Source organism: Schistosoma haematobium, chromosome 5 (genome assembly GCF_000699445.3).
Source record: "Schistosoma haematobium chromosome 5, whole genome shotgun sequence".
Lineage (NCBI taxonomy): Eukaryota > Metazoa > Platyhelminthes > Trematoda > Strigeidida > Schistosomatidae > Schistosoma > Schistosoma haematobium.
The window spans coordinates 20,670,202-20,684,513 of NC_067200.1; the positions used below are offsets into that span (position 1 = coordinate 20,670,202).

General features: G+C 39.3%; 1 protein-coding gene across 1 annotated transcript; it reads left to right on the forward strand.

Moving 5' to 3' along the window:
• Positions 1 to 9,747: 9,747 nt before the first annotated feature.
• Positions 9,748 to 12,345, forward strand: UBE2D2 (Ubiquitin-conjugating enzyme E2 D2). The gene is made up of 6 exons (XM_051217720.1): positions 9,748 to 9,926; positions 9,973 to 10,036; positions 10,072 to 10,103; positions 10,139 to 10,216; positions 10,255 to 10,360; positions 10,403 to 12,345. The coding sequence occupies exons 1-6, from the start codon at positions 9,903 to 9,905 to the stop codon at positions 10,546 to 10,548; spliced, it is 450 nt and encodes a 149-aa protein (XP_051065156.1). The 5' UTR covers positions 9,748 to 9,902; the 3' UTR covers positions 10,549 to 12,345.
• Positions 12,346 to 14,312: the final 1,967 nt, after the last annotated feature.

Sequence of the window (14,312 nt, forward strand, 5' to 3'; positions counted from 1 at the left end):
TGATGTGCTAAAACAAACAACAAAACAGATAACTTGATGAAATATCTAGATCGAAGGAACAGGTAGCCCAGATATTCAAGCAGGCCGCCTCAAAAGTATGTTTTAATTCCACAATGAGAGATTTAACAGTTTCATAATCATTTTTATAGATGTTCAACTTCAGGAGTATGGTATAGTTTCACTGAAATGCAACATTTTCTCTCACGTTCAATAAACCTTAAATTCACTCAATATTGTTTTGCTTGTATTTTCCCATAGAGGTTTATGATTACAATTGATCAGTCTGTTATTGATACATATGCATACTGTGCGTATGCCTCGATATTAACTTAATTCACAAGTTTTTATAAGCGAAGATGGACAGCGGCTAGCAGTGGAATCCAGGACGCGCATTTCGTCCTATTCGGGACTCATCAGCTGAATGTATAATTCTAGACGAAGAGATTTTTTGAGTCAGCCAATGCAATAAAAGATATAACCCGATGAATATATATTCTAACATAAATAATAACATTTGGAGTGTATATCACGTGATTATATCATTTGATTATGCATACTGGCCCGTAAAATCTCTCGTATGAATTCTCAAGCATCATGACTGATTTATTTTGTTTGCTTATATTAGTTAACTACTTATTTGATAATAAGTAGTGTCATCAGTTTTAGTAAATTATATTGTTTGTGTTTAATGAATTTGTTTTCTACTATTGTTACAACTTTCATGTTATTACACACACTGTTGTATAGAATTTTGTGATTCAGATAGCATGTAACTATTAATTCGTCATTACCAATTTAATAACTGTTCTCTACATAAGCAATTTTGACCTTCAATACATGATATACTTCACATTTTTGTATCCTTGTCATTCTAGGCCCATACGTCTTATGTGTACTCTTATTTATTTGTATACTTAGTGGTTTATTCAGTGCTTGACTTCTTATTGCCATTTCGTGTTGTGTTAACGTTTGTAATGAATATGACCTTTAGATAGTTGATGTGCTGCTTTATGTTAAATATGGTTATCCTATGTCTACTTGATTGTTTGGTTAATATAGAATATATGAAATAAACGTATCTTCACAAGGTTTCAAATTTCAGTTTTTTTAATTCAACATTGGCTTGTGGTTTCTGTTATATTTAGAGCTCATATTCTTTATATGCGACGTACTAATTGAGCATTCGAACACTTGCATCCTCCAAGTCTCAAGTAGAAGAGAAAAGATTAGTGAAAAGGAATCTTATTCCAAACAATCTGGGATACAGTACAAAACTCTCGGGTATTTATAGTTTTTGATAAAGACGAGATCATAATTACATTCATCCAATTCACATGCAATGGTTCTTACCATTTATCTGATCACGAAGTTACACGTCGATATTATGTAATATTCTTCCAAAAGATTATTCAAAGGAATGGTTCTGACTGTCTGAGTTTCTCAGAGCTTCTTTAAGTTAACATGGAGGCCTTCCTCATATCCTCTTTCTTCAAAGTCTCTTGTATCAGACTCTTCTTTCAGATCTACTTGCAGCTCGATAACCGCTTTCCTGCGGCGTTCCAACTTCCTTATTATCCAGCGTTTTTGAGTATCCGTTGCACTTCCTGTCGTTGAGGGATCTGCAATTATCTCCAGTGAAAGACTCACTTATCCATCTGCCATTTTCTACGTCCTCAGTTTTCTGTGGGTTTGGTTGGTGTGCTTAATCCAGGTTCCAAAGGTTCCTAGCACTTCGTATAAAACGGTTCATTTTTCAATGACTCCAGGTGCACAACGATCTTTCCCAAGGTATGATCTGATAAACACTCTATCAATCAAGTTAAAACTTCGAATATTTAGATTTTGTCTGTGTCCATCCACTAGCCTAGGTGGAAACATTGCATCTAATGTAGTTCAAATACTTCTTCCGAACATAGCTTTAGCAAAAGAATTTCCATCTGGAATGATAGAATTGAGCGTAATTCCATAAACCGTTAAGAATTTTGTAAATACCTGACATATCGCTAAGTCTTCCTTTTTCAGTGATGCTCTTCTGAGTATGCCAACGAAGCGATCTGCCTGTACATTTGATTGAGAGTGATCGGGTAGAGAACGTATACATGTAATTACATTAATGCTGAAGAAGTGCTTGGATGGTTCTGAAGTGAATTAAGACCAGTTGTCTGCCACCAAAGTCTCCAAGACGCCGAAACAGCGAAACAATCCAGATAACTTGTTCACTGACTCACTGACTGTGTAATATGCCATAGCATAGATTTATGGCCATTTTATGAGCCCAACTAGGATTCCCGATTGCTATGCAAACCATTTTAGATTTCTGACACTTCTGAACCATTAATCGTGCACCAAAATAAAACTACCGACCACACTGCAACTTGGTAGATAGCATTCGATCTACACTAATAAGGACTTGACACACATAACATTGATCATTCCCCAGTGATCAATCAACTGTGATTACATCTCAGTCCTACAGTAGGTCGGTCGCAGCCCGGATAACCCAGTGGTAACGTCTCTGAATGTGAGGATGGGTGATACGGGATCGAATCCGCCAGGGAGCACTAGTTCCCCAAGATTACAGGTACACCATACTGACGAGTGCCAAGTAGCACGAAACCCGAGTCCAGGGTTTCCTGTCGACTACCTCAAACCACCATCCAATCTCACAATAGCGCACGCAGTGTCGAGTCACCTAGATTGTTGGCCACATTGCGACTTGGGACTAAATAAGGACTTGACACACATGATATTGATCACCACCCAGTGATCAATCAATTGTGACAGCCTGTCTCAGTTTTCATGTGTGCCTGAAAAGGAGATTAAAACCGAGAGATTAGTAATGCTAGTTCATACAGGTGCAAGTATAAGAAACAAATTGTACCTCTATTATAGAACGACTTTACGAAACTTTGCCCTATTTAAAAACAAAAAAATTTGAGAAAACATGTTAAATGCTTTTGTCCTAAACCATTTTTTATTGTCAGCCACATGAGGAAATTTTGAATAGTCATGATGCAAATGTAGTGACTTGCAAATTGAATTATAATGAAGATGCCACAGGTATTCGGAGTTTGACAACGCTTTAACCAGTAACACCTTCTATTATGAAGCGTACATACCAAGTGAAATCAAAAGACAGAAGAGAGGAGGTTAAATATGGTCAGTATCCAATATCGAAAACTTACAGAGCTATTTATTTTGGGAATTTATTTACCGCTACAGATCACTCCCCCCCTAGTGGGTTAGTGATGACCCTAAGACGTGGCCAGCCAGAAGTTTAAGCCCAGCGAGTTTGTCGTTGGTAAACACTTCTGATAGCTTGCTAGGATTAGCAGCGTCTGGTCGTCTTTCCTAACTATATGGGACCGAGGTACAACATAGTAAAAAAAGAAAATGTACAATGAAAATTTCAGCTCCTCATAAACGTCATCGTTCTTTTTATCGTCTTTTCCAGCCGTCCTGGAAAAGAAAAAAGAATATGTAAGCGCATGTCGAGATAAACCCGTACGCGTTTTAAGACACAAAGTGGGCGAAAAAAGGAAACTAGCGCAAAAGCGATTTTTACAAAATGGCTTTTGTTTTATTTTTTTAGAAAACCTTTAGTATACATATTAGCCAAATAATAAATATATATAAATATAAGCATATAAAAATTGAATTTTCTATATGATATATAATGCCATGGAAAATCGAGATGAAACAAAATGTTAACTAGTGTCTTATGTGCAATAGCCGTTCTGGAAATCTTACTCTTCTTCCACAACGCGCTGTTTTAAGTTTATTTTCGGAGACTGTCGAAGTATCATCGTGCATGTTGGCTGTCGGATGAGGTATTATAAGTGTCGAAGCTGTGTCGTTCGATTGTGCCGAAGGAAAATCGACGTGGATAGGATTTCCCTCTAAATACGCTGCTTTGAGGCGATCGATGATGCTATCGTTGGTTTCGTTCTTATCGATTATATAGTACCTAGGTTTGCGTTGAAGAACTTTGAAGGGTCCTTCGTATGCTGATTCGAATGGTCGTCGATGCGAGTCTCGATGAACGAAAACGTGTGCACTATATTGTAAGTCAGGTTGAACGAAAACATCAGTTGATTGAGGTCGAGTGGAAACAGGTTTAACTGAACTCATTGCGTTTGTAGGCCTGTTCGTGTAGGAGCTTAGATCCATGTTCATTGAAGAGGACGAAGGATCCGCGAATTCTCCTGGAAGTCGAAGTGTCGTTCCATAAACGAGTTGAGCCGCAGTGTATCCAATGTCAGCTTTCACTGCATTGCGGATACCCAGTAAGACGAGTGGAAGAGCGTCGGTCCACTGTGAAACGTTTGCAGCTGATAGTGAAGCTTTTAGTTGTCGGTAAAAACGTTTTACCAAACCGTTTGTTTGTGGGCGGCAGGCAGTCGTTCGGAAGCGAGTGATTCCTAATAGTGTGGTAAGACAACGGAAAAGTCCAGATTCAAACTGACGTCCGCGGTCTGTGGTGATGGTTGAAGGGCGACCGAAGTTTGCCACCCATCGTTCGAAAAAGGCGCGGATCACTGTTTCAGCGGTGATGTCCTTGATAGGTACTGCTTCTGACCATCAAGTGAAACGGTCAACGTGGGTTAAGAGATAAGAGTATTCATTTGAATCTGGTAAAGGTTCTACCAAATCCAGATGAACATGGTCGAAACGAGCGTCGAGAGTTTTAGAAGTGCCCAAGGGACATTTATTGTGCCTGATAACCTTAGATTTTTGGCAGCTCACACAGGAGCGTGCCCACTCCCTCACGTCTTTATTCATACCAGGCCAGCAAAACCGTTCTGCTATAAGCTTGATGGTTGCACGAACACCTGGATGAGAATGTTTGTGCAATGTGTTGAGGACATTGCGTCGATAATGTTTTGGCACGATTGGGCGATCCCTACCTGTAGATGTGTCATACAGTAAGGTTTCATTACCTGTTCCCATCGGTTTGATGCGTAGTTTGGGGGTTGTAGAGGATAACTCGTGCTGAAGATCAGTGTCTTCTTTTTGAAGCTAGGTGAGTCCAAGAAGGTCGATTCCTTGGAAACTATTCAAGGACGTTATTCGAGACAAGGCGTCTGCAACTACATTGTTTGCTCCAGAAATGTGTTGGATGTCTGAAGTAAACTGCGAAATGTAGTCCAGTCGTCGGGACTCATGAGGTGAGTACTTGTCTGAAGAGGAGCTTAACGAGAAAGTAAGAGGTTTATGGTCAGTAAAAAGAGTAAATTCACGGCCTTCGATATAGTGTCGAAAATGCCGTACAGCACAATACATAGCTAGGAGTTCCCTAACGAATGTGCTGTACCTCTATTCGGTGTCTAGCAACCTTCTAGAGAAAAATACCAAAGGTTGCCAGGAGTTGCTAACCCATTGTTGTAAGACTACCGATTGCTGAGTCGGATACGTCTACCGCTATGCTAATGGGTGCTCGGGTATCCTGATGTGCAAGCATTGTTGCTTTAGCGATCAGTTCCTTAACTGTGGAGAATGCTTTTCGTGCAGTGTCGTCCAAATTAATGGATTTCGCATTTCCACGAAGTTGGTCGGTTAGAGGTTTCATGAGTAACGCGCATTTCGGTATGAATCGCCTATAGAAACTTACAAGGCCGTTAAACGTGCGTAATTGCTTGACGGTGGTCGGTTCTGGGTAATCCAGAATGGCCGCCACTTTGGTTCTAAGGGGTCGAATACCTTGAGCGTCGATAGTGTGTCCCAGAAAGTCTAATGAGTCGGTTCCAATTTGGCATTTCTGAACGTTTACAGTGATGCCATGTATTTGTAATCGTTCGAAAACAAGATCCAGATGCTTGAGATGTGTTTCTCTCTCCGGACTTGCGATTAGGCAGTCGTCAACATACGCATGTACGAAGTTGAGACCTCGAAAAACGTCGTCTATGAATCTTTGGAATGTTTGTGCAGCGTTTCTTAGACCGAAAGGCATTCGCAAAATTTCATAGAGTCCGAAGGGAGTTATGATAGCTGTTTTCGGTATGTCGTCAGTAGCCATAGGGATTTGGTTATACGCTTTAATCAAGTCGATTTTTGAAAAGACAGTTGTACTTTTCAAGGTAGCTGTCAAATCGTGAATGTGAGGCAACGGATAACGATCGGGAATGGTTTACGCATTCAATCGCTGATAGTCACCAGTTGGATGCTAGTCGTTGCTGTCCTTTTTAGGAACCATGTGCAACGGAGATGCCCATGGGCTGTTTGACGGTCTTATGATACCTAAGTCTATCATGTGGTCGAATTCGTTTTTGGCTAACCTTAGCTTTTCGGGAGCTGGTCGGCGTGCTTTTGAGAATGCAGGTGGTCCTGTAATAGTGACGTGATGCGTAACGTTGCTGGTTACACACGGCAATTTCGTTTGCGTTTGGTGTATCCCAGAATACTTATCGAGTAGTGGTTGACAGAATGGGTCTATCGTGTTCTTAATCGTGACTGTAGATAATCTGCAACCAGAAAAAGACGTTACGCAAACAGGTAAATCATTTGGTTATTAATATTATTTGGTTATTTTATTCATTTTCTTATTTTCATACATTTTATACTCCCCCCTTATTACCTAATTCTTAAACTAAATTTTATTCACACATTTTCACCACCTAATCCTCTTAAATTATCTTAACTTTTCAAATTCTATTCAATTATTGTTACGTAATCTAACTTGTCATTATTTAATTCCATTATTTTTCACACAATTCATGGACTTCACTAAACTATTACGCCACCCAACCTGAATTAACCCCCCTTTTCGACCTCTGACCTGTTTCTAGCATATATATATATATAGTTATTATTGTAATCCAGCTATTTACACTCATTTATGTCGATTGTTTTCACACTATCTTCATGTAAAAAAATTCTATCACAATTTTGGTTTGTAAGCAGCTGACGAGAAACCTCGAAATAATATGAATTAATACTATTCTGTATCAATGTTTGTTCTTGCTCTATTTAGATAAATTGATGTTTCCGTCTACTAGCCTCCGTTTGCGCGTATCGATGAGTAGCATTATGCTGTTGTAGAAGGTCTATACCAATGACTGCAATAGAAAAATCTGCAACAACGAAGATCCAGTGAATGAGTTTGCGTAAACCCACGTTAAGGTAAACGTACCTTTTACCGTATGTGCCGATAGGCTTTCCGTTTGCCGCCTGTAAGTTTAAAGCCGATTCGTGAAGCCGGTCATTAGAGTTCACTGGGAGAACGCTAACTTCTGCGCCCGTGTCGACGAGGTAGGGAACTCTCGTTGTCACATCTGTGACGTATAACAGACGGCTATGTTCGCCGGCTACGATTGCCGTTAACGCGTGCCGGTTTTGAAGTTTCTCGAGTTGTTTATCGTGTCGGTCGTTTTTGAGTTGAGAAAATTGCAAAACTTTCTGCAATTTCTGGAAGACTTTCCATATTGGTTACGATACCAGCACCAGTCGGGGTTATCTGTCTCTCGTGGTCTAGAGACAGATCGCTTACGTGAAGTGCTTCTTCGAGGGATGTGTGACCGTTTACGGTCGTTACGAAATTTAAGATAACGTGTAAGTGTATGTTATAACTCTGTTATGTCATTCCGGGTTGTTTGAGGCTTTTCTCTGAATGAAAAACCTCGGTGTTGTTTTGAAACGATACCAGCACAGCTTGCATCTGTTGAGGAAGTTTTAATAAGTTCGTTCACTCCGTGCTCGTAGAAGTCGGCTTCGGCGTGGCGAAACCAGGCTTCCACGTTGTCTGGCTAGAAGGGCATCAGTTGGAACGACGGTGGGGATATAGTCTTAAGGTTAAGCACTTTGAATGTCTGTTCAGCCATGATGAAATATGAAGTAAGAGAATGCACAAGGCAAAAGAATATATATATCCAAAAACACGAAAAAATATCACAATGTATAAAAAGTTAAGATAAGGCAATGATATATATAATCCCAAAAAGGAACAGACTCTTAGTTTGCGATTTGGTGTGCCAGATCACGTGAGGCTTACCAATGAAGATGCCACAGGTATTCGGAGTTTGACAACGCTTTAACCAGTAACACCTATTATGAAACGTACACAACAAGTGAAATCAAAAGACGGAAGCGAGGAGGTTCGAAGATATATTTGATGGGCTATCAATATATCGAGAATCGTCTGAACTAATCTGACTAACGATTGCAGTAGATGTTGAGCACGGCTTTCTCACTCGTGATCTGGTGCGGATGCATGACCGAGCGCCTTCAGTTATGTGAGTCCATTAAAACTAATGTGGTCAGTATTCAATGTCGAAAACTTACAGGACTATTTAGTTGGGGACCTATTTACCGCTACGCTGTAATTGTATTTCATCAACATGTTGGTTGTGTACTTAAATCACTGATATCTAGAATTCGTACCATAGATTTTCCGAAATTCTTCACTACAATCCCCATGGCTGGCCGAATATCATTTCCACAATAATATGTAACTTCATCAGACTCCAAAGACCTCATAATCGAACGAAGAATTCTTCCTTTTAGTGGCTTTAATGGAGTCTTTTTCGTCACAGAATGTTTAGCATTTCCATAATGCAGTAGAGAAGTATCTATTTGAAGTTATGAAACAAACTTCAGGCCACTTCGACAAATAATCAATGACTACATGTGCATAGTATTTGCCAAGAAATGGACCACAATAGTCTGCATGAATTCTCTGTCAGGTCTAAGACGACACTGGCAGTGGAGTCCACTTCGGTGACTGGTTCTCAGACTTATGACATTTTTCACAATTGCTCGCTGTACGATATATCTGCATTTATCTATGGCCACCAACATGTGAGCATTGCCAAGTACATAATTTTCTCAACACCTAACTGTCCGCTATAAAGATCACCGACGATAGATTTACGCAATGAAGGAGGAATAACAAAACGATCATTTAAGCACAAAATACCATCAGTAGTAATGGATAACTCATCCCGCATTGGAAAACAGACAGAAAATCTACGTTTCAGATTAGCATTCCATTTCCGTGTAGCACTGAGTATACATCCAAAGTATCTACGAGTTCCCCCAATGAGATCTGGACGTCTCATCGGTAAAGGCTGCACTGACGAACAGTCTGAAGTAATAAAAGGTCTATGTTATAATGATTGTCGAGAAAGTTAGTCAAAGTGTTGAATTTGTTTAGCACTTCTGTGCTGAACCGTATAGTCAAAGACACTCATAACAATGCTCTATCGTCGAACCATAACAGCTGAGGAATGTGCTAAAGATTTTTCAAGATGACAGGTGAATTTTAGAGCTTCATGATCAGTCAGTCAGCTACATCGTAGGACCAGGCACATATATGCATCAGTCCAAGTTGCCATACCTCATCAACACAACAAGATGACAGGTGAATTTTAGAACAGTCTTGTTCTGTGTTCGCTAAAGTACTGAAGTGTCTGAATAACACCGCAAGTCACGCTTAGAGCCGTTCAAGAGCTACTGTTATTCCGAAGCCCAAATAATAAGAGGAGGTTTGAAATTTGGTTTAGCAACCTCAACCAGTAGCAGCCAAAATTGCTAGAATAGCGCTAACCTGAAAAGTCGTCTTGGCTATTTAAACTATGTTTCAGGAGTTTCCACTAGAAGACTTACCTCATCCCAAATTAAAGGCCCAAATTCCTTGGAAATCGTGAGGCCAGTATTCTTTTTGACCGCCAGAGCAACAATTAACATGGTTTTGTGTAATGTCCAAACAATGTGGGAGGCCAAAACGACCAGTCGAGTGATACTGTGGTTGAGCAGATACAACCTGACGGTAATCGGGATACGTGAAACACTTTCGACACATTAGCTCGTTTCAAACATCTTGTATATTGAGTCGGGGTGAATGGCGTTTGAGCTCACTGTGGTATTCTGCCGCGCAGTTTCGAATTTTTTGTTCCTCAGCTGTACAAATGGCATTAAAACGTATATCTAAAGTAAGAACGTGTTCAGTGTTTTGTGCAGCAGAATTGTTTTATTAAGGAGTTACAGGACTTAAGCGTAGATCCTCCAACTCAGTGTTCAGCTGGTCCTTGTGAAGATGATCGTAAGTCAATGTATGTTGTATTAGCTTACATTTAGTATTTGTCTGGCAAGCCACTATTATGGGACCTGTACGTCTGTCTATTCTGTAATAATGTACTTGTAGGCCGATAGTCCATATGAAGGTGGAGTCTTTTCCCTGAAAATACTATTTCCCACAGACTACCCTTTCAAACCCCCTAAAGTAAGCGTTGTATCATTGTCAAGCCAACTTTGTGACAGATCAGTTTCATGACGAAAATATATCATCCGAATATAAATCCCAATGGTAGTATCTGCTTAGATATCCTCCGTGGACAATGGTCACCTGCTCTCACAATATCGAAAGGTAAACATTCGTATATAAATACTCAATTTGTGTCTAAATTAGTTCTACTCTCAATTTGCTCACTATTGACGGACCCCAATCCAGATGATCCTCTATGCCCAGATGTCGCACGTCAGTACAAAACAGATCGTAAGAAATACGATGAGTTAGCTCGAGTGTGGACACAGAAATATGCTATGGATCCTTGATACGGCACTACACAAAACATTTCGATAAACGTATTTTCTCCTTTCTTCTTGTACTCACTGATGGTGTACGTGTTGCACTTAATGTCGATCGATTTTTTCATCTCGATTAACCTTACTTTCTTATTCTATTCTTACTGGTTTGTCAGTTGTGCGTTTGTGAAAATGCTCTTAAGGTTGTCACGAGTATTTCTTCTTTTTTCGAACTAGACTTGTGCCGTGTTTAGTGACAGTTGGCGGTACAGGTTGATTCACTCAGACGTTTTCATTTGTTTAAATATTTAATTGTATCAATTCACTTTACGAGAAATTCACTACTTGAGCAATTGCTGCTCGTGATACTCATAATCTAATCTCAGAATTTAGTAATATGTTTATATTTGACCAAAGCTATTAAAACTTGTGTTTATTCAAGGGATTGATTTAAAGAAAAGTCTGATTTCATGTTGGGAAGAAGATTGCATCAATGAGAGTATCGGATTTTACGGCAGTCTAATCTTGTTTTTAAGTAGTAGTCTGTTTACTCGTGTTAAGGCGTGTATTTTCGTTAGCATAATACGCTTATTAGTTTGTATGAGGTTTTTAGTGACGATCCTAAGCATAGTTCTCTAGTTAATTCATATAATTACTGTTTCCAATTAATGTCCCTTCATGACTATCGTATTCTGACAAAATTAAAGCGGTTCATTATCTCATGTTGACTGCCATAAAACGGCCATTACTACTGTAAACTAATGTATCGTAGCGAGTCGAATAATAACTGAATCCTTTCATGGTTAGCAATTCTACTTCAGTAGACCAAATATTATAGCTTTGAGAAACGCATCAGCTCTGTTGAGCCCTAATAGAAATAGTTTAGCATAATCTAGTTAAGGATATTGTTACCGGAAAACCTTATCGAGACCTACTTTGGTACTTCTGATTTGTTTTGTTGTTAGCATCGGTTCGAAATAGTGTAGTTGCAAGTGGATTTTTGAAATCTTGCACCCATCTTCTCACCTGTTTTATAAACATAAACAACTACTTTCTTCATTTGACAGTATTTTGCCGTAGTTGTATATTTTATGGATAGTACTGTCGACCAATACAGTCCGTAATTTTTGTTACTGTGTAGTTACAACATCGTTTTTCACTCCTCAATGTAGTTATTTCTACTCAATACACAATTGGACCTGATACTTATGGTAATGTAAGCAATTTGTAACAGTCTTCCGTGTTGATGCACACCATTTGAGATGTGATTTCTAAGCTCGAATCTTTTGTTTGTTGAGATCAGAATCCACAAGTTCAAATTTTACTCGGTGATCCGCATATCTAGAACTGATTATCATCATGTTGTCTATGTATAGCTTTAACGGTCTTGCTTAACAAGTTAATTCAGGACAGGCTTTGGTCCTCTGATAGTTATCTTGCCCATTTCTTCACGCGAACTCTTGGTACTTTCGTTTCTGAAGTAGGCATAAATAGAACTTCCAGTACACTTGAAATTACGTTAATGAATATTGTTGGTTATTAATAATATATTTATGGACAAGAGAACCATGTAGTGTGCATTTCCGAGCCTTACCAAGTCCTGTCATACTGCTAATAGTTAGATTTTAGGGATCTGACGATGCTATAATGCGAGTTGGATGTCAGCACGAATGGAAGAACTTATTGTGGGTAGTGAGAACGGTAACGGCACATTTATGTTTGGGAAATAATTCTGTCTTAGCATGAGGTCGTTTGTACTTTCCGAATTGAAATATATATTTTATGCAATTCAAGGAAGTTTGTTTTGCTTATACTTTTTCGAAATCCATAGATTATAAGCTTCTGTCATGCGGTAATTCATCCACGAAAATAGCCGTTATTTTAAAGATTTCACCGTCATTAGAGTGCGACCACCCATAAGTCATGTGTCTGGAGGGAGTAATTTCCTCGAAAATCTGTAACCTACGCATGCCCTCTACTCCCTAAGATCGTTTTCTAACTATAAACTGTGCAGAGGACTAATGAGGAATATGCTCGTCCTTTGCTTAGCAGACGGTTTTCTCGCCTACGCGAAGGCTAACCAACTTTTCTGAATCCTTGACATGATTGTCATTCAACAACCGACTATGGTTCATGAGACTCCTGAGATAAGTAATGTATGTATGTTTCATCTATGCATATTTGACCGGAATAATAGCTTTATAGTGAAGAGGTTTTCAGCAATATAATTAGAATGAGTAAATTTATGGCACCTCAAAGTAACGGTAATTTTGTCACTGAAGTAAGTGGTGTATTTCCAAATTATATTGTTGGTGCACCGAAAAGTGTGATGAGATGATTCTACCACATCCTGACACTTGTTAAAGTCTCTTCGTCCGAATCTGAGTACACAGTGTTTTAGATTCGAACAAAACAGTCAGTCTATTTTCCGAACTTTGGTAGCGTAAAGTAAGAAGACAATTTCACTCGACAATGAATATTATTTATTTGCCCAATGCACTCTGAATAACAATCTGATCATATTTATTTGCAATTGATTGATCACCGGGTAGTGATCAGTGCTATGTGAGTCAAGTCTTTCTTAGTAGTGCTGGTTAAATGTGGTCACTAGTGTAAGTGGTTCGACATCGCGTGCATTATGTTAAAACAGGATGGTGTTTAGAGGTGGCCGTCAGGAAACGCTATACTTAGGTTTTGTGATGCCTGGTACTCTTCAATAAGGTGTAACTGTAATGTCACCGGTAGCCCGAATTGCGTGGTACTAATGTCCTTGATTGTGAATTTAATTGTAACTGGTGACCGGATGTGTTTTTGCAGCATCAGTCCCTTCAAAATTGCAGGCACACCTTGTTCGAGGGTGTAAGATATCACTGGACTTAGGTTAGGCTGTGGATCCTGCCGACTGCTTTCGGCTGCCACCTTAAATGATGTTACGTATATTTGTCATTTATATATGGAAGCTAACGAAGGATGAGTAATTGTGTAATGTGCTGTCATTGTGAACAACGGAGAGAGAGAGAGCGTTGTATGATGTCGATAAAATAAGTTTTTATATCATTCTAAGCATTGAAGTTGATTTACCAGGTTATGGGATGCAAGTTTAGGACAAATTATTTTTGTACTCATTGTCTTATGATCCACTCATCCCTCGATTTGCATTTATCTTTTAGTCGGTTGACATTCATTGTTTCTTCTCGCTGTGTATGTGTAAATGCCTTGAGTATATATGTGATCTTTGATGGAAATGTCTACTGTACATATATATAACACCAGGTTTTCACTGTGAACTGTCTTTTTAATAGTACTAGAAGTGGGAATTTGTGCTTACTACTTACTTACTTACACCTGTTACTCCTCGTGAAGGAGCATAGGTCGCTCACCAGCATTCTCCATCCAACCCTGTCCTGGGCAATCCTTTCCAGCTCCTTCCAGTTGTAATTCATCCTTTTCATATCTGCTTCTATTATCCGACGTAATGTGTTCTTTGGCCTTCCTCTTTTCCGCTTCCCTTCAGGATTCCAAGTTAGAGCTTGCCTCGTGATGCAGTTTGACGATTTGCGTAATGTATGTCCTATCCATTTCCATCGTCTTTTCCTAATTTCCTCTTCAGCTGGAAGTTGGTTTGTTCTCTCCCACACAAGGCTATTGCTGATGGTATCCGGCCAACGGATGTTGAGTATCTTGCGTAGACAGCTATTTATAAATACTTGTACTTTCTTGATTGTGGTTGTTGTAGTTCTCCAAGTTTCAGCTCCATACAGTAGAATTGCCTTGACGTTCGTATTGAAGATTCT